Source organism: Photinus pyralis, unplaced genomic scaffold (assembly GCF_008802855.1).
Source record: "Photinus pyralis isolate 1611_PpyrPB1 unplaced genomic scaffold, Ppyr1.3 Ppyr1.4_LG2, whole genome shotgun sequence".
In the NCBI taxonomy this organism is placed as follows: Eukaryota; Metazoa; Arthropoda; class Insecta; order Coleoptera; family Lampyridae; genus Photinus; species Photinus pyralis.
The window spans coordinates 35524942-35548302 of NW_022170403.1; the positions used below are offsets into that span (position 1 = coordinate 35524942).

At 35.9% G+C, this 23361-nt stretch overlaps 3 protein-coding genes across 3 annotated transcripts; 2 read left to right on the forward strand and 1 right to left on the reverse strand.

Moving 5' to 3' along the window:
- Positions 1-1076: 1076 nt before the first annotated feature.
- LOC116164452 (EF-hand calcium-binding domain-containing protein 1-like) lies at positions 1077-5995 on the forward strand. The gene is made up of 3 exons (XM_031478642.1): positions 1077-1552; positions 1630-1737; positions 5651-5995. Exons 1-3 carry the CDS (start codon positions 1175-1177, stop codon positions 5837-5839), a joined length of 675 nt encoding a protein of 224 aa, XP_031334502.1. The 5' UTR covers positions 1077-1174; the 3' UTR covers positions 5840-5995.
- A 1-nt stretch (position 5996) lies between these two features.
- On the reverse strand, positions 5997-16623 carry LOC116164451 (meiosis-specific nuclear structural protein 1-like). The gene is made up of 9 exons (XM_031478640.1): positions 16499-16623; positions 16164-16444; positions 12546-12669; positions 10260-10489; positions 10046-10210; positions 9918-9996; positions 7167-7370; positions 6931-7115; positions 5997-6877 (listed from the first exon to the last, which is right to left on the reverse strand). The coding sequence occupies exons 1-9, from the start codon at positions 16499-16501 to the stop codon at positions 6703-6705; spliced, it is 1446 nt and encodes a 481-aa protein (XP_031334500.1). The 5' UTR covers positions 16502-16623; the 3' UTR covers positions 5997-6702.
- On the forward strand, positions 7413-8271 carry LOC116164454 (EF-hand calcium-binding domain-containing protein 1-like). Its single transcript, XM_031478643.1, has 3 exons — positions 7413-7847; positions 7895-8002; positions 8059-8271. The coding sequence occupies exons 1-3, from the start codon at positions 7476-7478 to the stop codon at positions 8242-8244; spliced, it is 666 nt and encodes a 221-aa protein (XP_031334503.1). The 5' UTR covers positions 7413-7475; the 3' UTR covers positions 8245-8271.
- Positions 16624-23361: the final 6738 nt, after the last annotated feature.

The window sequence follows — 23361 nt, forward strand, 5'->3', positions numbered from 1 at the left end:
CCGCGACCGCGACCGCGTAGGTTTGCGTAAGCCTTAATTCTGTTACAACTATCAGATGCAAGAAAAAGCGGCAGTTGGGTAATGTTTTTTTAGAGAATGTATGCTGAATCTGCATCAGATACTATTTGTTTATCATTTTCCGGAATCAGAGTACCTACATAATCGAAGAAAATAAACTGATTTGAAGATTTGTTCCTAAACTTATATTCGGATTTTCCGCTACTGCAGCCAAAACGTTGGCAAATAATGAAACGTGATCGCTGTTTTTTTAGGTAATTCCAAGGCATATTTGATTTATTGTAAAATGAACCTTTTTATTTTGTCTATTTCTACGGTTTTGAAAAACGAAAAATTATGAGTAATAGCATGAACAGATTCAGTATTTTTTTCTCTAAAAAAAACTTATTTAGACTTTTGCTCTAAAATAATTAGGGGAGCTAGTAATTGACTATAAAGAAATTACCATTGAAATCCCTATGCTGCGTCGCGCTAGGCACCACCCGGTATATATTTAATAAAATAAGGCAAATGACCGTAGTAGTCGATGCCTCAGGAGGGGTTTTAGTGGGTATACCCGGTATTCGGGGGGAGCTACATCTTCAGTGCGTCATTGCATTACCTACCCTGAAAAAAAAATATTTATTGCTCGATTTATTGTAATCAACCGCCTTTGCAGATGATTAGACCTGCCTGTCGGCATCCAAAAGCAGTAAAATATGCACATTGAATTTCTTTTAATCGGAGCAGTCTGATTCCCAGTTAGTAAGGCGGACAGCCTGACACTTTCCGATGGCCGATGTCGCGGGTTCGAACCCACGCACGGTTATTTTCTATATTATTACATCGGGGTAGGGAGCGAAGGAGCGTGAGAGAATACAAGAGGGGCCAAAATATTTGCTAAGAAAGTTACGAAAGTATTTGTCATGTCAATACCAAGAATGATTTATTTTCGCCCATGTCGCGTTGTTCATTCTGTAAATCGGTTTCCATATTTTGATCTGTGTTTTCAATGGCCTTCTAATATTTTATGAACACTTAGGTATACCTATTTGGCAGACATAAGCATTAATGTCAAAGTAATACACCTGTCGCACTCATCAACTCAATACACTTACAGCTAAAGAAGAATCTAACCACTGATATTTATCAAGTGTCTATATCTACTTAAGTAGGTATGTCTGGAATTGAACATATGGATTTAAGCATCACCACATCGGAAGAAACCAGGTTCATGAATAAGCATCTTAATTTAATCAGAACAATGTCTAACAAGTATAAATCCTCTTTTCACGAGGTAGCGGGTCTGGTAATAATATACTACAAATTTCAAATTCAACCCGATGGAAGTGAAAAAGGCATGACAAAAAGACAATTCATAAATTTTCTACACAATTCGTTAGATATAACTGATGAGAAATTGAGAAGACACATTCTTTCTGCCATAGAAGTTAACCGTCATCCTACGCCCATCTTAACAATGAAAAGTTGGCTATCTGTAATGTTAATTTTTTTAAATGGAGAACTGAAGAGTAAAGTTAATCATTGCTTTAAGGTAAATTTAGGAGTTCTAGAGGCTGTGAATTGTAGCCTGAATTGGCGTGGTATTGAAAATGCGCAATTTCGTTGTAGGTTTATGATGTATTTCAAAATGGTTCAATAAGCAAGCGAAACATGGAATATTTTCTAGAAGATGTATTTATTGGAGAGAATACTGAAGATTCACGGGATATAAAACTAGTAAGTTATACTTACGCATGCGTTCATGGTTAGGCCTGTCAACTTTTCACAACTGCTGGTGAAGGAAAGTAGCTTAGTTCTCAAGTGTCGTTAATGCTAGATGATGTCCTTTGTGGTAAAAGCATTGTCTGCTTTGACACAAGTTTCACGACGACGCTCAATGCGATAAGTTTTTATTAATTTTTGTAAAATTTAGACTTAAATTTGGTACATAAACCGAGGGTCCTTATTATCATGATTTGTGCAAATAAACCCTTTTATGACCGTATTCTCCAAGGGTCTTAAGTGGGCGCAAAAGTAAAACCCGCCTCAATTCCCTTTGTCGTATGCACCATGGAATTTGAGCATCCCAAACCTGCTTTATCTTAACCCGCCGATGTTCGGAGTTTAAAAAAAAAGACGACTAAAACGCCCTACAGACGGTACGATTTGTCGTACGACTTAGGCCCGGTTGTATAATGTCAGTTTAAACTTCAGTTTATAGTTGAATTGTGGGTTAAAGGATTTGATTGGCTAATATTTCACAAGCTGGCCAATCGTATTTCTCAAATCTGTCGGTTAAACCAAACTGAAGTTTAACCCGACATTGTACAACCGGGCCTTATCGTCATTTCAGATATCGTTTCAACTTGCCGTACGACGTAATTCCCTAAAACCGTAAACGATAAGTCGAACGATACTATTATCGTTCAGACGGTAGGTCTATCGATCCAAAGTCGTACGACCAATCGTATCGTCTGTTGGGCGTTTTAGGTTTAGCGCTTGCGTATTCAGTACATTGATGGTGTATTTATCTAACTTTCGAATTTGATTTGCATTTTGTAAACCATTTTTAATAATGGAAGTGGAAGATGGAACATTTCTTGATACCGATGGCGATTTGTTAGACATAGGTAATCGAATTTGGTTTCCCTAGAAGTGTCTACGAGCGACAAAATTCATTTGAATCATTGAACGGTAAGTGTGGAGTCGGATGTGGTGCGATATATAGTTATATACACTTAATTTTCGTCGAACAAGCCCTTATCTTTCAGTCTACTACGAACGCACCGATAAATGTAGTACTCACCACTGATTGGCTACGGAAACGCAATCTGGTCTACGGTGGTATGTGGTCTAAGTGGCAAACGTCGTCGTTCGCATACTGACGTGATATAGAAATTAATCGACGTTTTTCGTCGTGAATGAAACACGGAAATTAATGTGAAAATTACAAAAGTGCCATTTAATCTTAACACGCAAAAGGGAAATGGTACAATAACACAAACATTAATTACAAATATAATAAAATTATGACTTAAATACTTACATTACTTGCCCGGGAATTGTAATATGCAAATAAAAGGTATCCATCCACAGTACACAAAAACAATTTCAATTTTCAATGAATACACTTTACATAACGACCGGGTAATCGCAGCACAAGGACGTTCCAATAAAAAACTTCAAACTGAGTCACGTTGAAAATACACTTATGGAGGCGCCGACAAACACCTCTTCTTGCAGCACCTTTGATTGCCAAAACTTCAAAACGTAGAACAATAATTAGCCGCGAATTCGGCTTCCGGCTTCACACACGAAACTTCTTGAAACTTCAAACTCACAGTAGACGAAACTTTCAATGCTGGCTGTAACTTCAAAACAAATAATCATCGAAGGAACTCCGCCAATAAATTCTCTAACAAAACGTAACTTGGTGCTGAACGTAACAAAAAACTGATGTCAAAACTCCATGAAGCGTAGTTCTGCGTAGATTGTGGCTAAAAAACGACGCTTTTCTTGTTAACGTCCTATTTAAGGCGAAACCCTTCTTCCGAAAATCAAAATTATAACAACCAATCATACACAGTTGACAGCAAAGACTAATCCCCTCAACGTACGTCAATAGACCAAAAAATAGGGGTCGAATAATTTTTATAAATCAATTTGTTATCAGACATTAAGAGATAAATCCAAACTTAAATTCTAGGAAAAAATAAAATTTCATCCCTCTTAACTACACAGAAAAAACGATAAATCACATCCACCTGTCAATTAAATTAAGCACAAAGCACAAAAACAACCTCGACCGCTTTCTCGTATGACATAATAATTTCCATGCCGTTACATAGACCAACGACAAATTAATAAAATTTAATTACATAGAAAAGACCGCTCTTGTCCATCTTAATTAAGATTTCCAAAAATTTCATCCTGCCAGACGAAATAAACACAGCAATACAAATACAATATGAAGAAATGCAAAGATTTCTACTTGCATTAAATAACAAAAATGAACAACCAAGGTAAACGGTAAGATCTAAGATACTTTCTTAACCAACATTAAAAACAACGTAACAAGCGCAAGTGCTCCAGACAGCTTAACTCTACTTGTAAAAAAATCACGCGGTTACCCATTTTTGCATCGCCGTAGGTTGTATATACAGGGTGGAACCTCTAAAACTTGTTAATGATAACACATAGAAGCATGTGTACCTACCCTTTCCGAATTAAAAAAAGATTTCGACAATTTCTACTACACAATGAACACATTTTTCAATCCATGTTGAAGTGCAATACCTTAAACACAGATTTCCTGTAATTTTTATCGTAGGTATTACACTGCTCACATCTGCGTCAATTCCATCCGATGATTTGAGGTCTCAGCAATGTGATTTTTATTTAACACTGCGATAAAGGGTGTATTGTAATAAAATAAACGCATTTATGTCTTAATTGTAATTAACGGAATGCACACTTGTAATATTATACGTAAAATATTAAGTATACTTGTAAATTTATTTGTTACTCAGTTGTAAACGTTGATTAACAAGACAATTAGACAAAACGCAAACGTCATGTTTGAACGCTACTGACTTGTAAAGCTGACAGCTGACCTGTAAAAGTTTTACAAGTTAGTAATCTAGTAATTTCATTGGCCAGAATTAATGCGAAGTCTCTGTCACATGGATAACATATTTTAGACATTTCTTCAAGATCAATTTAAGAACTAATTGTTTACGTTTATTATTGTTTATAAATGAGTAACAAATAAAATATTCTACATTATACGCCTGACGGCTCGCCAGTAAAAATCACCTGGCTAATAATGTAAAATACTATAACATTGTGCTCTATTCTATATAAATAAAACTCTATTCTTACTAGTTACAGGACCCTATCAACATATAGTAGTTGTTTTCGTTGTCCTTATTCTTCTAAGACTTTTTACGGCTCTGTCGCGCTGTTTTTAATATTTTTTTAAACGCATTTTTTATTAAACTGTTCCAAGGAAGCTTATATTTTTAGAATACGTATGAATGCGGCTTTTTAATTACATTTTTTTTAGGCGATATCGGCGCTAGTTCACAATTTATGGTCATTTAAAGAATTTTTTTGTAAATAAGCTTCTAGATTTTTGACCGTAATTCGATTTTTTGTCCGTCAAGATACTTTTTTTGTTTCAGAAAATGATTGGCCATCTTTTATTTATGCGAAAATGATACCACACTTGCCCTAGTAGTTATAATTTAGCAGTTATGACGACCAACAGCGCGCGCGGCGTAAGTAAAGTTTACCCCCTCCCCCTCTCACACAGCAGCGTGTCTCCCGCTGCCTCCCGGGCGATTTCCATTCAGGGTCACCTAAGTAGCAAGTGTACCAAGTCTGGTACTTTAATGACAAAAATATTGGTTCCCATATATTACGTGCACATAACAACCCAACTAATAATAAGTACAGAAGGAAAAAAAATATATGCCTTCAAATCTTGCGGTGTCCTTAAAAAATAGACATACGTATCACGCGCAGAGTACTATTGCTGATAGATCACGCGTGAAAGATATGTCTGAGGTGGAGTTAGCATTTGTTTAAAAGCAGTGATTTTTTTGAAATTTTAACGTCGCACATCTTACTTACAAGATCTTTTTTTCAGGAGTTTGTGGATATGTTGCTTAGAAAGCTAGACGTGGAGGGCAATGGAGAAATTTCTCGTGAAAATTATGAAAGTTTCGCACTTGAAAATCCATTGGGAATGGAGTTACTTGGACCCTGTTTACCAAGTAGATATGCTATTCGTGGATTTTTGAGCACATTTCACCCATTCGTTAGGAATGTTCGTTGAATCAAATCAGCAGCTGGTGGACTCGTCACTTTAGTTTATGGTTCTGAATTAGGTACCCACCTGTATTCAATGTTAAGGTTACATGGTTAAGATTATTTTCTATTTATATTCATTTACTTGTTATTACCTATACCTATACTTTATGTATCACACTTATATATCTATACAATACACAATTTTATCAAATTATTCCGACGCCACGTAAGAAAATTACCCCACTGCTAATAGAACATGCTTTTATGGCAAATCTAATAAATAATATTGTAAAATGGTGTAAACAGTCATGGATAGACAAACATGAAGTAGATACCTATTCCGTAAACAAGTTTTACAGTCTTTTCGAAACAGTAAAATTACAAATGGTCAACGAGTAGTATAGTACCTAGTTCAATCAGCTAGACATAATTTGCAAATTTAAAGTTTCATAATATAATAATTTAAATGTAAAATTTAACAGAAATCATTCAAAAACCTTGCCATACTTACTCGTTTAATAAACCATACCAATGTATTAAAGTCAGTAGTGTTTTAGCAGTAAGCATGATCAGGGCCGTCGCGAGAGCATCGAGAATGAGAGGGAGAAAGTTACTCTTTACGCAATCCGAGTAGTGTTCATACGACTTTAGTTTACCCTGAGATTCACATACCCACGACTACAGTGCCCTCTATCCGTGACCACCCATTTTGTATTGAAAACATAGGGCTAATAGCAGTCCATGTACTATATGGTCTAAGACAAAACCTTAGTAAACACGTAAACCATGAAAAACAACAGTATAAGTAGACAACTAATTAACAACTCGAACAACTAAGGATTTAATGTCACAGCTGTGTTGAGAGTGTCTAAAATTCATCAAGATTAATTAACTGGTATGACCAATGTCGTCATGCTTATATTTTCCCCCATATTTATCTAACACTGTGCTTCCTAAGTGTGGTAGGTCATCTTCGTTTAATATCCCTCTTGGTAAGTAACCTATTAAATTATGTGCATGGTCTTTAAGCATTCTAATACGCTCCTCTTGGATTAAACGTTGCCTAAAATTTACACTTTGGGTTAAACAACATGTAATTAATTTCCTAGCAATTACCTTTCTTGCTGCTCTCGTCTACCTTCAGCTAGAATCTTCATTTCTAACTGCATTTTTTCGGCTTGTAATTGCCTTCGTTCTGTCATCATCCTTTCCACTTCCCGTCTCACTTCTAACATTTTTCTTCTCTTCTTCTCATTCGAAAGTTGTTCCAAGCGTTCACTTCTCGCGATCTCTGCAATTAACTAGAAGCAAGAATAAGCAGTACCTATGCATTTTGCAACATGTTTACTTACTTCTTCTTTGTATTTTGCGTCTTCTTCAGCCTGTTGTTTCTTTTGCTCTTCATGCTCCTCCATTTGCCGATTCAAAGAAATCCGTACTTCAATTCTTCGGCGTAGTTCATTTTCTACCTCCCTTTTGTGTCTATTCTCCAATTCTTCCTTTTTCTCTTCCTCCATGAGTTGAGAAAGTATATCCTCCCTCTCTTGGCGTTGGCGCTGGAATCGCAAAATAATAAAAATCAAAGTAGGTAAGTACAGTAAACTTCATCGATTTTTAAATTTTTGTTAAGATTTCGTTTTTAAATCCTAAGAACACGCAAAATGCCTTGTGGTGATCATTTGGAACTCTCCATTGGTGTAATGGAGGAAACGAGGTTTAAGAAGAAGCATTCACATTTAATCAAACGGCTGGCTAAAGAACTTCATTTTACTTACGAAGAAATGGAAGTTATCATGTTAATTTATTATAAAATACAAAAAATGAATGGCGAAAAATCAGGGGGTGTAACAAAAGTACAACTTCGAGAAATTTTACATGTTGCATTTGACATGACAGATGTAGATTTAACCAATGACGTAGTTATGTCAATGGTAAAAGGTCCCAGCTCTTTTGTACCAATGAGTACGTGGGCTAGAGTGATGTCACTTTTCTTGCGTGGAACATTGGAGGAAAAGATTAGCCACTGCTTTAAGGTAAATTATGATATACTTTCTATTAGCGAATCAAGTTAATGTTATAGGTGTACGATGTGATGATGTCAGGAAAAATCGGAAGAGATATAATGGTACGGTTTTTACGTAATTGCCTTGTGGGAACATCAGATGAGGACTCAGAAGATGCTGTGAAGGTGTGATTTTAAACTGCACATATTTTGCTACTCGTTTATGCGTATTTAATTTTTAGGATTTAGTTGAGTTACTGACAAAGAAAATGGATATGGATAGAGATTTAAAAATTTCGTTTGACGATTACAGACAAACCATTTTAAAAGATCCTCTCCTAATGGAATGCATGGGCCAATGTTTACCCTCTAGATTATCAGTGCACAGTTTTATGATTTCATGTATGGCAAAAGTTTCAAAGTTATGATTTAAGTAGATAAATATAAAATTTATGTAGGATTATAAAATATGTTTGTCATTGGAAAATAAAACAACCTTGAAAAGAAATCGATATTACTGAGTTAATTCTATATGCTCTCCAATTTCATTGTTGCACTAAAAGTGAAGTCAACAGGCTATGGGATCAGGACTTGCGAAGTAGTAAGGTACGTAACAGATTCAAGATGGAACAGTTTTCGACAAAACTTGAAGTCGTATATTTAGAAGGAAAGGCAAACTGGGCTACTTGGAAACACCAGGTTTCTATAATGCTACGCGGTACAGAAGAAGGTACATAGCGGTAGTCAAAGAAGCCCATTGAAGATAAAGCAGATGACGCTGCGCCGTCATGATCATGATGAAACCTTGAGGTACAAGCTCAGAAGCAGATAAGCGATTACGAGCCTCAAAAAGTATAGCGAGTATGCTTGCCTTATGTAACCTCAGATTCCTTCCCAAATACGTTCAAGGAAGTAGTGGAGGGCGAAGATCACTTGTTCAAGTCCCATGAATAGGGAATTAAAATTACTTAAAGAAAACGACGGGTAGTCGTTGTGCGAACTACCACCTAATTGCAAAGCACTTATGGGTCAATTGAAAAGTATAAAGCACGGCATGTAGTAAAAGGATTCAAACAACAAAAAGGAATTGATTACGAATAAACTTTCAGTCCCGTAGAATGACTACAATTAGAGCATTGTTGAGTGTACGTCCTAAGGAAAAGTTACACCTGACGCACACTTCAACATTTCCACAGCTTTCCTAAATGGACAATTGACAGGGAATAGATTTATGCAGCAGCCAGATGACTTCAGCGGTGGATTTTTGAAAGTTTGTTGATTAAATCGATGCTTGTATTGGTTGAAACAAGTACCAAGGTCTGGAACTCCTGCTTTGAACAAATTCTTCTTGAAATGAATTTTAAGTAGAGTGACAATGCCGCTGAGAAAAAGAAGATACTTATTACACTGTATGTAGATGATGGTCCTATACAGCAAGTGATGAGAAACTCACAAATTTTCTCTGATCTGAGACAGAAATTGAATATTACTGAAAAGCCAGCATCATTCTACTTAGGTTTAGAGATAGAACATGTGGGCGACGGATCCATTAGACTAAAGCAAGAAACCTATACGAAGAAGATTCTGAAGCGATTTCGTATGATGGACTGTAATCCAGGGGCAACACCTGTACAGAAGGAACTACTTATCGAATCAGGGAAAGTGAATGATTACGAAGGAAATAATTTTCCATATGGAGAAGCGGTAGGTGCTTTAATCTATCTCATGGTCGGAACACGTCCCGACATAACATATGCTGTAGGGCTAGTAGCCAGAAAGCTGCAGGACCCAACTAAAAGTGATTGGCAGAATGTGAAAAGGATATTCAGATATCTTAAAGGTCAATCAATCAAATACCACAGTGACAACAATGGAGTCATGGAAGGGTATAGTGACGCTGATCACGCTGAAGATCTAAACATACGACGCTTGGCTACTGGCATAGTATGCCTGTATGCTGGAGGTGCTGTGCCATGGCTACCTCAACGGCAAAGTTCAGTTGCCATCTCAACTAGGTACTGAAGAAGAGATTGTCGCAGCAAGCGAAGCAGCAAGAGAACTCAGCTGGTTTCAAAGAATATTCAGTTATTATTATACATACCTGAATTTCATACATTTTTCTTCCTATATCATCACATAACTTAGCTTTAGCTGATGCAATCCTTTCCTGATCTTCCATCCTATAAACAAAATAACACTTTTTTCCATAATAAAATATTGTAGTCAAACCTTGCTTTGGTTGCACTTGCTTTAGATAAAAGATACTCCTGCATTCTTCTATTTTCTTCTTCCAGTTCTTCTTTTTGCTTTTGTCTCCAAACTTCCTGAGCTGCTTTAAATGCTTGAATTTCTTGTTGAGTTTTTTTCATTTTACACATGCGTTCTTCAATTGTTCTAATACAAGTTTGATTGAGGTAAGAGAAATTTGTTTTACACTACATACCTTTCATTCTCGTCATGGATACGTTGTACAATATCATCCAATAATTTCTTTTCACGGAGGAACTCTTCATATTCAAATCTTCTATTTTTCTCTTGAGCTATCATCTGATTGTGTAACTCTTGTCGATATTGTTCCTTGCGACGTATGTCCTCTTGAATGGTGACAATTCTATTTTGATCATCTTTGAGCCATGCGGAGTGTAATAGTGCATTGCATTCCTTTTCTCTTACCTAGACACAAATATAGAAGGCAGTGGTTACAATTACTATATAGTTTGATTACCAGTATTACTAAAAAATTGTTCTGCCATTATATATTTATTTTATTTTCTTCAAACTACAACATAGGTAGCTATATTGCGAAATAATGCATCAAACGACAATATTTTCGAAACCAAAATATGGATCTCTTCGTAATTTGGGGTGGGCATAATCAATCACGTCCATATTTTAGCACGTTAGTTAGCAGCTCGGCAAATAGTTCCAAATTTAAAAATCAGTAAAGAATAGATATAAATTTTGGTAGCTGGGATACATTCATTTATAACGAAGTGCTCATTATTGTGTAACCATAGTAGCTAACTATACATGAAATAGTATTTTACATTATTAGCCAGGTAGGTGAGTTTTTACTGGCGATAGGAGAAGTTGACTAGCGAGCCGTTAGGCGAGCTTGTCATCTCCTAGAGTCAGAGATGAGAAATCACTTTTTTAGATTCCAGATTGCAGTTACGCCCCCTAGCGGCCATTTCAGAAACTTAAAAATATTTTCCAGGTTTTTCTCGTCGCCGTTTTAGTAATAAATTTTTTTACCGCAAGCCTCTACGATGGACAGGTTCCCAGATACAGTACCTCGCATTCTTATTTGGCCACCCTGTACAATAGATCGCTAATATAACGATTGATCGATTGATTTTTTACTCATTCCTTTGGCATGCATACGTACATAGGAGGCGTCAACGAGGAAAAAATAAAATACACACATAAAATGTAAAAAGAAAGTCACATATCACACAGGTATATCTGAGGGTATATCACAGTAGTTAAAGCATTTTCTACATCCATCCACATATTCGTCAATGGTGTAGAAGCAGTTGCGTATTAAAATTTTTTAAATTTCCCTACGAAATATACCCAGAGACCTGCAGGCCTTAAGTTTTTCCGGGAGCAGGTTGTACATGTGAGTTCCGGCAAACATGGGGGACCGTCCTTTGTAGAAGGCGTAATTCGGTTTAGGCTCGTAGAAACTGTCCTCCCCTCGGGCGTCGTGTCCGTGAATCTGGGTTTGTGTACTGTGCATCCGTTTATGGGCATGGAAGTTAGTCTACAGATTGTATAGGTAGATGGAGGTGACTGTTAATATGCCGTTTTTTGAAGGTCTCTCTACATGAATGAATGTTTTGTAGATTAAACATTAGGCTTGTCTCACAGTGGAAGCGTTTACGCGCGAACTGTGATTCGTACGAATACGTACGTTTATGGACGAACTATTCAAACGTACGATTTCAAACGGACCTTCGCACATTAGCGATTAATAAATCGTCCGTATACGTGCGTGTAATTGCGACGTGCGAACAGATCCCATTTTGTTCGGATTTTTATGCGAATTCGCAGGTTGTACACGATTGTGCTTGTGAACAGTTGCTCAGCTCATGATGGATACGCAGCTAATGTGCGAATGCGATTTGTGCGTATACGGACGTACAATTTCTGACGTTAACATGCGTATTTCAGTTCGCGCGTAAACGCTTCCACTGTGAGACAAGCCTAGTCGTATGATACGTTTTTGCGCCAAGAACAAGCGATTAAATTCTGTGGATTGGCCCCAGGCTATATTGTAGTTTAGTGCCGAATGAACCAACGCGTAGTAAACACTTAACAAGGAGTTATTATTTAAATAATTCTTGAACGTCATTATTGCAAAGAATGATTTACTTAATTTTTTAACGACTTCATCGATTTGGCTAGTCCACCTTAGGTTAGTTTCCATTACTATACCAAGATATTTAACCGTGGTCGTTGTTGATATTGTATTTGAAGTTGATCTTAGCGATTGCGGAAATCTATTATAGATGTTTTATTTATATTTACTATTAATTTATTTTTATGGCACCATTTATAAAGTCTTCTATCACTTGTTGGACGAGATCACACGCACGTTTTGGACATGGGCGTGTTACGATTATCATGGTCTCATCTGCATACATGAATACTGTACCGTAACGAATGTGGACTGTACTTAACGACGAGGACTATACTTAACAACAGCACCCAATACAGTACCTACCTTCTCATTTAATTTAATTGCTTCTTTTTCTGCTATTTGTGCTATTTGATGCTTTGCAATGTATGCAGCTCGTAGCTTCCTTTCAAGTTCTCGTAATTCCTCACAATTTTCACGAAGCAGTTGCCTATAAAAACAAACAAGTTGTAAATCAGGATTATGCATGATAGAAGCGCATTTTTGGTAATGCAGATCAGTATTTTATTAGCAAAGTTTAAAATTATCGATCTCACGAGTAATCTAACTCAAAATAGACAAGAGCCTGCACATCTACACTATAACAGAGAGCTTTTAGTGAAAATTTTAAGTCTCTAGCAATTGCTGAGATCTCAGCCGGACAGCCAGCCAGCCAGTCATAACGAATATAATTTTTCCAAAAATGCGCTAAAAACTTTTTTTATCATACCAAATAACCAAATTACAGAGTTTTCAATATTAAGTAAATATTACTTATGTTAATGGCAGCCGTTTTAAGCTTCACTACACATAAACAGAGTGAAAAAGAGAAACAAGTTTAAAAGTCCTTATGTAAACATAAATGACGAGAGCGTATTTTCCTCCTAATAGTAAATGCTGCCCATTCTCTTGATGAAACGCTTTTAAATGCTTTCGTAAATAGCATTGCGCATTGTCTACATTAGAAAATTTATTGAATACCTTCATAAATAAAACATACAGCATGCGTAAACAGTAATTTTGAAACCGGTATTAGTTTTAGTTTCATTCAAGGTGCCTACATATGATATTTCGTTTAACTGCTTTCATAAGCAAGAAATTTGGCATTGCGCATGTGCAAAACAACATTTTGACAACGTCGTTAATTTTACTTATATTCGTAGTGTTTACATATAAAGTTTCATTTAAATATCTTCATAAATAAAAGTTAGCCGTTAAACAAAATTTTTGACACATGCGCAAAACTAGAAATTATGGGTATGCACGGAATCCTTGGACCAAGCCCTTTCAAATGAGCCCTATATCGCCAAAATCGTTTCAGTGGTTTAGAAGGAGTACGTGTGACGGACAGACGGACGTCAAAGTGCAGCCAATAGCGCTTTTTCACTTTGAGGAAAATACGCTAACAATACTATTAGACAACGATAATACTACGCTAGATACGCACCGTTTGTATAAATTCTAAACACTCAATTTTATTAATGTTCTTAACGAGATAGTATTGATTATTCTACTACGCTAGATACGCACCGTTTATAAATTCTAAACACTCAATTTTATTAATGTTCTTAACGAGATAGTATTGATTATTCACTGCATTACAGGCGCATTAGAACAATGGTTTTTTTTATTGTGTGTATGTCTTCAAGGACGACCTGTGCACTGTGCAGGCATATTCAGTGACTTCTTTCTCTCCTGTACTTAATTTAAATTAATAATATCCCAGAACAGAGAAAAATCTTTTAAATTGCAATGCCTTTTAGCGAATCGTGATAGTTTCACTTTCAGCAATCTACCTGTAGCCATAAGGGTCTACTCCTATTATCTGACCTTTATCTGAAAATATATTAAAATACTTTCTTTATTTGTAGCACTTACACCAGTTAACAAAAAATGACGAGCTGATTACAGACATGTTAAATGAACAGATGAAATTCTCATTAGAATAAATTTAAAGATAATTTGAGAGTTTATGTAAAAGAACAAAGGGCACGCTTTCATCAAGACATAATGGAATTTGGAGACGTAACCAAGGCCAGTATACTGAAAGCATGATGGGAGATTATATTTGGGGGTTGATAATCTTATGATGAACATGGCAGCAAAACTGTACATTTTTAAATATTTGGACACTACAACAAATAAATCATAAATGTAGTATCGTTATCTTGTAATAAATCATTTCTATATAAGTGCCAACATATTTTAGGTATTTTTATTTATTTGTTTTTTTTTGCATTTTTTACACAAAATCAAATACAGAACCTTCTTTTGTTCTTATATTTTTATTTTTGGCTATAAAAGCAATAAAAATAAGGTAGGTATATATGTCCCATCTCCCATGCGCAAAAATGCTGTAGACCGGTGTTATAGCTTTAAAATTGGATTCGTACTGACAAAATCACACTGGTCACATTTTAAATCCTTGGCAGGTTCCATGTCTTGGCAAAGTTGCGTATTTTGATGCTTAACAAAAACCTATCATTGTTTTTACTAGAAATGGCGCTTATTAATTCGTAAACACGCAAGAAACTACTAACATAGAATTAAAAAAGGTCAGGGTGCTACAAATTGGTAAATAGTCACTTGAGGTAGTGGATGGTAGTAGATTTACTTTGTCTTTTTTTCATTTTCATCTACTACCTACACTCTGCATATTCAACAGTTTTTTTTTCAAATAGTTGAAGATTTACCTCGAGATTTACCTTTTCATTTTGTTGCCAATATTTACAATGTAGTCAATCTACATTAACAAAAAAAAGAAAACGTACATGGAAAACAAATAGGGAGTGATTAAATAAACTGAAATGATAGAACAATGAAACGCAGGTATTCTCTTGATCCTTCAATCTAGAAATAAAAAAATCAAGTAGATAAGTATGTACCTTGAAAATTTAATAATAATAATATCTCGAATAATATTTATTACCATAAAATTGCACATTTGGGGCCTCACTTGCGGAACAGATTCGGCAAACGCCATCCTACACCATGAAAACGCCAATGAATATTTGTACAGAGCAAATGAAAAAAGAAATTATACCAGAGTAACATATCATTGCATAATATGGAGTGTAATAAACTGATGCATGAATATTAACAGATGAAAGAAAATAAAAGACAATATGACCAGGACAGCACTAAATACTTACTCAAATGAAAGGATGCAATAAAAGGCCAAACAATTGTGTTTAAACCTCGGTTTAAACTGACAAGTTGGTAAATTCTTAAGAGCGACTGTAATGCATTCTACGTCACAGCGATGTTGTAGCTAAATGACTGCTCAAGTAGTACTGCTTTATGTTGAGGTATAGTTAGTATATGTAAATATACTACTTTTGTGAAACAATTATACAAAATCAAGGATTAGCTAATCAAAACTTGTTGATATTCCTGAGAAAACAATGTCATGTTTCCCTAGTAGCCCAAATCTATGCCTAAGATTTAAAATGTGTAGGTATGTTAGCCCTAAATATGATCTTATTGTGCGGTGCGAGGTATGGTGGTTGCTTATCAGAAATGATTTGATGAAATAAAACTGCATTTTGGAGATGCCGCCTACTCGCCAATGAGAGCTAATTAGCGTCCTTTAGTTTATGAGTAATGTGGTCGTATTTAGATTCCATACACAAAAACGGAGACAAGATATCTAAAAGCTTAATACAATGCCAAGTTTAGTCCACCTATATATGGATAGTTCACAGAGGTGAATGGATCATTTGATATTGATAGTCTATTATAGACTAGCAAATGATCCATTCATCTCCGTAAACTATCCAATATCTCCTCTGCTAAGTCATAATGATCACGTTTTACCTTAGTATGTATTATATTCCTTCTACTACTGTTACGAAGCAACTATTATGATGTATTGTTGTAATACGAAATGTAGGTGCCAACTACTACTTGACTGCATCAAACTTCGATCCATTACAAGAATCGTACCTTTGCCTCTTTTCATTAACTTCACTTCTTCGTATTTCGTCTATTTGGGTTACCAACTGTTGCTCCTGTTCAACTTTCGCATTTTGCAGGGCGATGTGCTCCTTAATTTTTGTTGCTCTATTAAGTTCATCTTCTTCCCGCTGCCTGTCATTTAAGCAACGAGTTAGGTTGGCAAACTTATTTTTCTTTTCAATGTGAGATCTTGTTAACTGGAGATTGTCTATTTGCAACTTTTTATTGAGTGCTTCCAGCTCTTCCTTCTCTTTTTCCCGCCTGATATTCTGAAATTGGAATATAGTGCGTGTAAATACAATTAAAAAAAATCGTTAAGTTACCATTCTTTGCAGGAATGTATAAATCTCTATTACAAATGGAACTCAAAATTAGAAACTAATAAATAAATAAAATTTGAATGTGTAAGGTTATAAAAATTGTATATGTCATACCAACACAATTCATACCCAACGACTATCGTATTTCACTATATAGATGGAACTAAACTCAGTGGCGTGTAGATGTGTGAAGTTAGCACGGTAATGGAATGCAAGCACAAACGAAATGTTTTGTGCCAATCGTTTGTGCTTCGTTTGTGGTTGAATGTGCACGAAAAAGTAACCCAGCACATCCAACCCTTTTTAAGGTACTTTATTACACATTAGACTTTGAGAGATTCCACCCTGTATATACAACTTTGACGACACATACATTTTTGAGAGTTGGCAACCATGCAATTTCTAGGTGGGAAATAAACATAGATAATTAAGAGTATCTATGGAAATAAACAGACAGAGACAGTAGACACCCTTTAATAAAGTATACCAGTGCAAGGTTGTTTTATTAGAAAGGTTGTCTGGTAACTCTAAACCAATAGAATGCTTGCATTTTGAAGGCGGGAAAACGTCATCCAGAATTCGCATTTAAAATTGCTCATAGGTTACAATGGTAATAAAAGGGGTAAAAAATTTAGTTTTTGCAGTATATTTTTGGATTTATATGGGTATATGTATATGAGGGTGGATCTTATATTGGAAATCTTGGAAGTTTATCGACGTCCACCTTTGAAAGCAATCAAAGTATTGCAAAAATGAGTGTGGTGCGTTAGCTGTTTTACATTGCACGACGACTTGTGAAAATATAATCAAATTAATTTTAGAGGTGGAAATGGATAAAATTCCGCGTTCTACAAAATAGGAGCCACCCCTATGTACCAATACCTAGCCTTTGGGAATTAAAACTCTAATCATTCTTTAGCGGATGACGCCAAATAAAATGCTGTTGCGTTTTATGGAAAATGTATATTTATAGTAGGTACCTATGTACACAATGGTAACCGAGGTGCACACGGCGAGCTCTGTCGTTGGGGTGAGCTCAGATGCAGGTCTTCTGACTGATGGAGTGTGGCGCGAGGTCGAGCTGGCAAGGCGACCTGGTTCTGCAGGTGGAGAGCTTTTTGTTTCTTGAAGTGCAGTCGAAGCAGAAATTGCGTTGCACTTTGCACAGTTCGTGGCTCTGCTTTTAAACGTTTGCGCCCAGGGGCGCTACGCTTTCATCGGTTGGCCGTTTTGACCAATGAGGGCGCAGCACATTTTAATTTGCTGCCGGATGTGAAACATTTTCTTACCCATTCTTTAAGAACGGTAGGGTCCTTGGGAAACGTAAAAACCGAGATTTTATTTACACCAGGATGAGGAATTTTAGTGTTACCGCCACTCATCTAAAAAAATACTTAATTATAACATACAAAAGTGCATATAATTGATGAACTAACCTTTCAATCACGGCTATGAAAACCCACAAAATTCACAAACTTAAATGTCTTTATATTGCACCAAACAGGTATCTACAGCTAAAATATGTCCTTATGCATTTCAAAATTCAACAAATTTTAAACAAATAAACTATAACTCAAGAAAAATAAGCACCCGCGCGACTACAAACAACGTTGAACGTCAATGTCAGAATTCTCGATGACGTATACATTCCGTCCCTCCCGCTTCCGCCCACATAGTTACCAGGTAACCTTTGAAATAAAATAACCTTGACCTTAGTGGGAATAAGCTGCATGCGCCATCTAAGGGTACGGTCGAAAATTTACTTACAATTTACGTGCATTCGGAGCATTGCAATTGAAGCACAGATTTAAACATTAAATCTGTGTTTATATATTCCGAAACGGGGGACATTAATGAATTTATTGTTCTGCATAACGTTATCCAAAATATACTTATTAGAAAGCAGTAGCTCCGATGATGAAGAGTTTATTGCAGTAACAAATTTGCGTAGAAGGAAAGTTCTCTTAGTCAGGATGCAGCATTATTTAGAAAATGTAGTGCATATATTCTGATTCCAGCGACGTCGGAAGTGAATAACGATTGGGGGGCGGGGGGGCAAAAATTAGCGACCATGGAGTCTGAAAGGTCCCTGCCATGCAAAATTGTGTAGGATTTAATGCAAAGCAGTGGATTTTTTAAGTGACCCTGACACTTGTTCATTTAATCAATCAAATAATGTATTTTTGAAAGAAAAGTTTTGGGAAAAATTTAAAAAAGTGTCGGAAATGTCTAGTTATATGAAATTGAGCAACTTCAGAGATACTTGACTCGATGAGAAAACCATAGCCATAGATAATTAATATTTTATTTAAAAAATAATGAACTAGCTAGAACATACAAAAGTTGCAAAAATTTTGTTCCTATTTATTGCACTATTGAGCATTGTAAAGAAAAGCAAGTATAAAAAATTAAATATATCCAAAAATTTTCCGCCTTTCCGCAGTTTTACTGACAAATTCTTTCAATATTAGCCTCTACTTCTACACTTTTTGTAATTTCTGCATGCACATGCAGTAGATGTGTTAGTTCCTTCTGAGTGATTTATCTACTCCTTCTTAGAGGGGGCGTGGCCCCCCTTGTGTAAAAACTGAGGGGGCGAGACGCCCCCTCTGACCCATACTTCCGACGTCGCTGTCTGATTCACAGTGCAATCGCATTGTTTATGTTTACTACAACCTTTACTCAGTTTACTCAGCTTTTACCACCAAATTGGTAGAAGCAACATAAGTATTTTGCAGCAAATCTCACGCATGCGTATTGATTGTTGCAAGATTTCAAAGAAGCATTCGCAGTAAATGTCAGCAATTTTATAACCGCCACAAAATTATTTTCAGTAAAGGCAGGGCGAGTGTTGAGACGCAGTTACGTGAAGTGACGCAGGGTGACTCTTGACTCACCACAGATTTCTGCAACCAAAGGACGTCTATACATCAGGAATGTTCGGACCATTGAGTAAGAAAACTAATAGAGGGAATCAAATGCTTGGCCAGACGTAGGAACCAAAAGTGGCCTCTGGCTGTGATTAAACTACCACACCACTTCCGTTATCATTAGCTCCTCACTTCAGTGGCGTAGAGATATAATTTTCTTTCCACTAATAGGAATAATAACAAAAAAAACATATAGGAGTAAAATACATGCTGGTGGTAAAGTAAACAAAATAGACAAAGATGGGAAAGTATGCAGATTTAATATAATCATTGATTACAAATCTAAATATACATCGATGTGTTCCAGTAGTACATATAAATTATAATTAAGGCCAGTTTACTATAGCCACTACAACTTGACAACTCCCTTAAATTTACTGTGTTGATCAATAGCTACAATTGACTGGTTGGTCTCAGGTTCATTACAACGGCAGAGAGATTCAATAATAATTTATTGTTTATTGGTCTCAAAATGTATCCGCACTCGTAAAAAAACTCACACATGATATCCATATTATAAACTCACACGTTTAGCGTAAAAACAAGTTTTGATAGTACCTACTGCATATTTGACGAGATATTTGATGAACATTTTCCGGTGCAACCTTTGGTCGAAATCACAGGTCAATGAAGCGTTGTGAGCACAAAAGCAAATTTCGAGAGCTGTTCTTGAGATATTTATAATTAATGTTAGGTAACCATTTTGCTCGAAGTACTGGTTCGTTTGGAAAACTAAGAAACATAAACTAGGTATTGTACCTACAACCTCGCCTACAACATGATAAAAGACATGTCTTGCAGATGAAAGGAAATGCCCTGTTTCTTCCCTTTATGAGAAATTTTGCATGATACGCAGCTAATCATTCTCAGTTCACAAAATTGCGTGTGATAAATAATAATTCTAACTATTTTTACAAAATAATATTATTACATTATTCTCCACAAGTTGGGCATATTTTCTTTTGGTCTTGGGAACCTTCGGAATCAGAATCATAAAGCATGTGATATATTTCGGAAATGTCATCGGCGGTCAAAATATTGTTTTTGGGAAGCCATTTCGTCTTCTCAAAAGATTCATTGAAAAACAACACGGATGGCGAAATTGTAATAATAATTTTAATAGTTTAGCAAGAATATAAGTTTACATACCAACACAAAAAAAATATCCTATTCTGCTACACTGGGGTACACCTATAACCCGGATCTCAAATATCTCAACGATTCAAAATGCACAGCACGTCACCAATATCACACCTAAACTGCCGTCAGGTAGAATGAAACTACTGAGGCGCACATGACTGTAGCCCCAACTATTGCCGTTTGGGGCAACTTGCAAACAAGCATGGGGTACAAGCGTACCCCGCGTAGCATTCCAGGGTTAAAATGGCAAATTTAATAAAATTTGAATTTGGTGGAAAACTGACAGTGACAGGACCCGCGTGTTCATATGTCAAATAATGTCGGCCAAAATGTACCTTCACAGGGACCTATCCACGCGAGTGGCCTCTATCTGTGGCAACTTCCCTCTACAAAAATTCTTACCCCCTCTACCATTATAATCCCTCCATTAGTTTTCTAACTCAATGGTTCGGACGCAGCGTGACGTGGCGCAGTTTTGGTACGCCGTGAGTCTGAGTTAAAGTGTAGCTTTAGTTAATAAAATTTCATTATTTTTTTTATGAAGTCAACAAAAAAAATTTTGCTTTTACTTTTTTTTTCATCATTACGTTTTTTGTTCTATTTTCAGCAAACGTGATTTATGTTATGCAAGAATAATTAATATACTGCCCTGAAGTGTCGTTTGAGTCATCATCCATTTTTGAATATTTTTGAATAGATTTTTTGTTAATCTTACATTTTTAAAATTACTCGGTAAAACATTATATCATTTTGGTTCCAGATCCTTGAAATAGGGTTTTATTTATTTTTGGCAATTGTTTATATTGCTTGGTCGCGATTCAATAATTTCAACATATCTTGTTTTTCGTTCTACGCTAACTTCACACTACAAGAACACGGAAATAAAGTCATCCCGGCAACGTTTAAAAATGGCCACCCGATGACTATTCCCTCCAAAACTAAACAAGATCCCGCTTAAATTTGAAAAGTAGCATGTGATCAAACATCTAAGGTATATAATTGATTGTAAAAGCTCGGAAATTTTAGTCCAAGATAAATTACATTGCAAAAATAAACTTTGAAAATGGTAGAAGTAGCCTGGGAAAAAAAGAACTTACCAATAAAAAAAACTCAGCCGTCAAATTAATATCAAATTGTGTTGTAAAATTAATTGTTTGTAATGATGTGAATGTGTAACATAAAATTATAACATCACAAAAAGTAGCAGATAAACTTCAAGAGGTAACATATAGGTTAAAACCAAGTTTTGAGAATAATGGGTCAGGTACGCAGGTACCAAAATTCTAAGAAAGGGTGAAATACACAGGATGCGACTCATCTTTGGTGCAATAAAGTCCTTTTGTTAAAGGCAAGATGGAAAATTACATGTACGTACGTAATGTTGTACTCCTAATTTATCTGTTATCATCCCTTTTGACCACCCCGGTTTCACAGTACGGTAGTCTTTAATGTAAACCGTCTCCCCCACCTCAAACTGCAACATACGTTTGCCATGATGATACTTAATTTGTCTCTCCCTTGCCTTAATGACATCGGGAGTCGTTAAAAAATCAAAACGTGTTTTCACTTTCCTCGAAAACATTAATTTGGAAGGGGATTGACCCGTTGAGCAATGAGGAGTATTACGGTAAGAGAAAAGATATTTGCTTATAAAACTATTCATACCTTGTGTGTTGCTCTTATGATATAATAGTTTATTTAGAGCATATTTAAAAGATTTCACAGAATTTTCTGCCGCTCCATTAGTTGAAGGATGGTACGGGGCAGAGGTAAGATGTAAAATACCATTATTTTTACAAAAAACTTTGAATTCCTCGCATATAAATTGAGGGCCATTATCTGAGATAATGGTGTTTGGTAATCCAAACCTCGCAAAACAGTCCCTGAGTTTTTCAATTGTGCTTGCTGAATCTACTTTTGACATCTCATATACCTCAGGCCATTTAGAGTAAGAATCAGTTATTATTAAATACGTTTTCCCATGAAAAGGCCCAAGAAAATCGATATGTATTCTATCAAAAACATGTTTCCCTTCATCAAATTTGATTAAACACGCTTTTGCAGGGTTTGTTGAATTTGCCTTACAAGCGTCACAATTTCTAACATAGTTTTCAATGTCGGAGTCTACTCCGGGCCACCAAAGGTATTGCCGTGCTAAAGATTTCATTCTAACAACACCATTGTGTGCGCCATGTAATTCTTGTAACATTTGATTGTGGAATTTAGGTGGTATTAAAACCCGATAACCCCACATTATAATATCATTATCAATACTAAGTTCCAACGCCCTTCTATAGTATGGTTTTAAATCATCGGAAACTTGACTTGGCCAATCGCCATCCCTAATATACCTAAAAACTGAACTTAATGTAGTATTTGAACGAATCTCTTTCCTAATATCACTAGACCTAACTGGAATGTTGTCTTCAACTAAAAAATTAAAATAATCATATTCGTCTCCTTGATTTTCAGTGACTTTTAATGGCATACGCGAAAGACCATCAGCACTATTATTAATCCCTTTAATATGTTTGAATGTATAGTTGAACCCACTAAGAAATAACGCCCACCTCTGCAGCCTTCCCGCTGCCATCTGTGGTATTCCCCGGTTTTCCCCGAAAAGTGCCATCAACGGTTTATGATCAGAGCCCAGGATGAAATGCTTCCCCATTAAATATTGATAGTATTTCCTGACACCCCAATATATCGCTAATGCCTCCTTGTGTATAGTTGAATAATTTATCTCATGTTTATTTAACACCCTAGACGCAAAACTGATTGGTTTTTCTGTTCCAT

Excerpts from the sequence above, each read along its gene's own strand:
- LOC116164452 (XM_031478642.1), top strand. The coding sequence starts at position 1,175 with ATGTCTGGAATTGAACATATGGATTTAAGCATCACCACATCGGAAGAA. Across the intron at positions 1,553-1,629 it reads AAGTTAATCATTGCTTTAAG|GTTTATGATGTATTTCAAAA; the intron begins GTAAATTTAGGA and ends ATTTCGTTGTAG. Across the intron at positions 1,738-5,650 it reads ATTCACGGGATATAAAACTA|GAGTTTGTGGATATGTTGCT; the intron begins GTAAGTTATACT and ends TCTTTTTTTCAG.
- LOC116164451 (XM_031478640.1), bottom strand. Across the intron at positions 10,211-10,259 it reads ATCCATGACGAGAATGAAAG|AACAATTGAAGAACGCATGT; the intron begins GTATGTAGTGTA and ends AACTTGTATTAG. Across the intron at positions 7,371-9,917 it reads GAAAAATGTATGAAATTCAG|CGCCAACGCCAAGAGAGGGA; the intron begins GTATGTATAATA and ends TTGCGATTCCAG.
- LOC116164454 (XM_031478643.1), top strand. The coding sequence starts at position 7,476 with ATGCCTTGTGGTGATCATTTGGAACTCTCCATTGGTGTAATGGAGGAA. Across the intron at positions 7,848-7,894 it reads AGATTAGCCACTGCTTTAAG|GTGTACGATGTGATGATGTC; the intron begins GTAAATTATGAT and ends TTAATGTTATAG. Across the intron at positions 8,003-8,058 it reads ACTCAGAAGATGCTGTGAAG|GATTTAGTTGAGTTACTGAC; the intron begins GTGTGATTTTAA and ends TTTAATTTTTAG.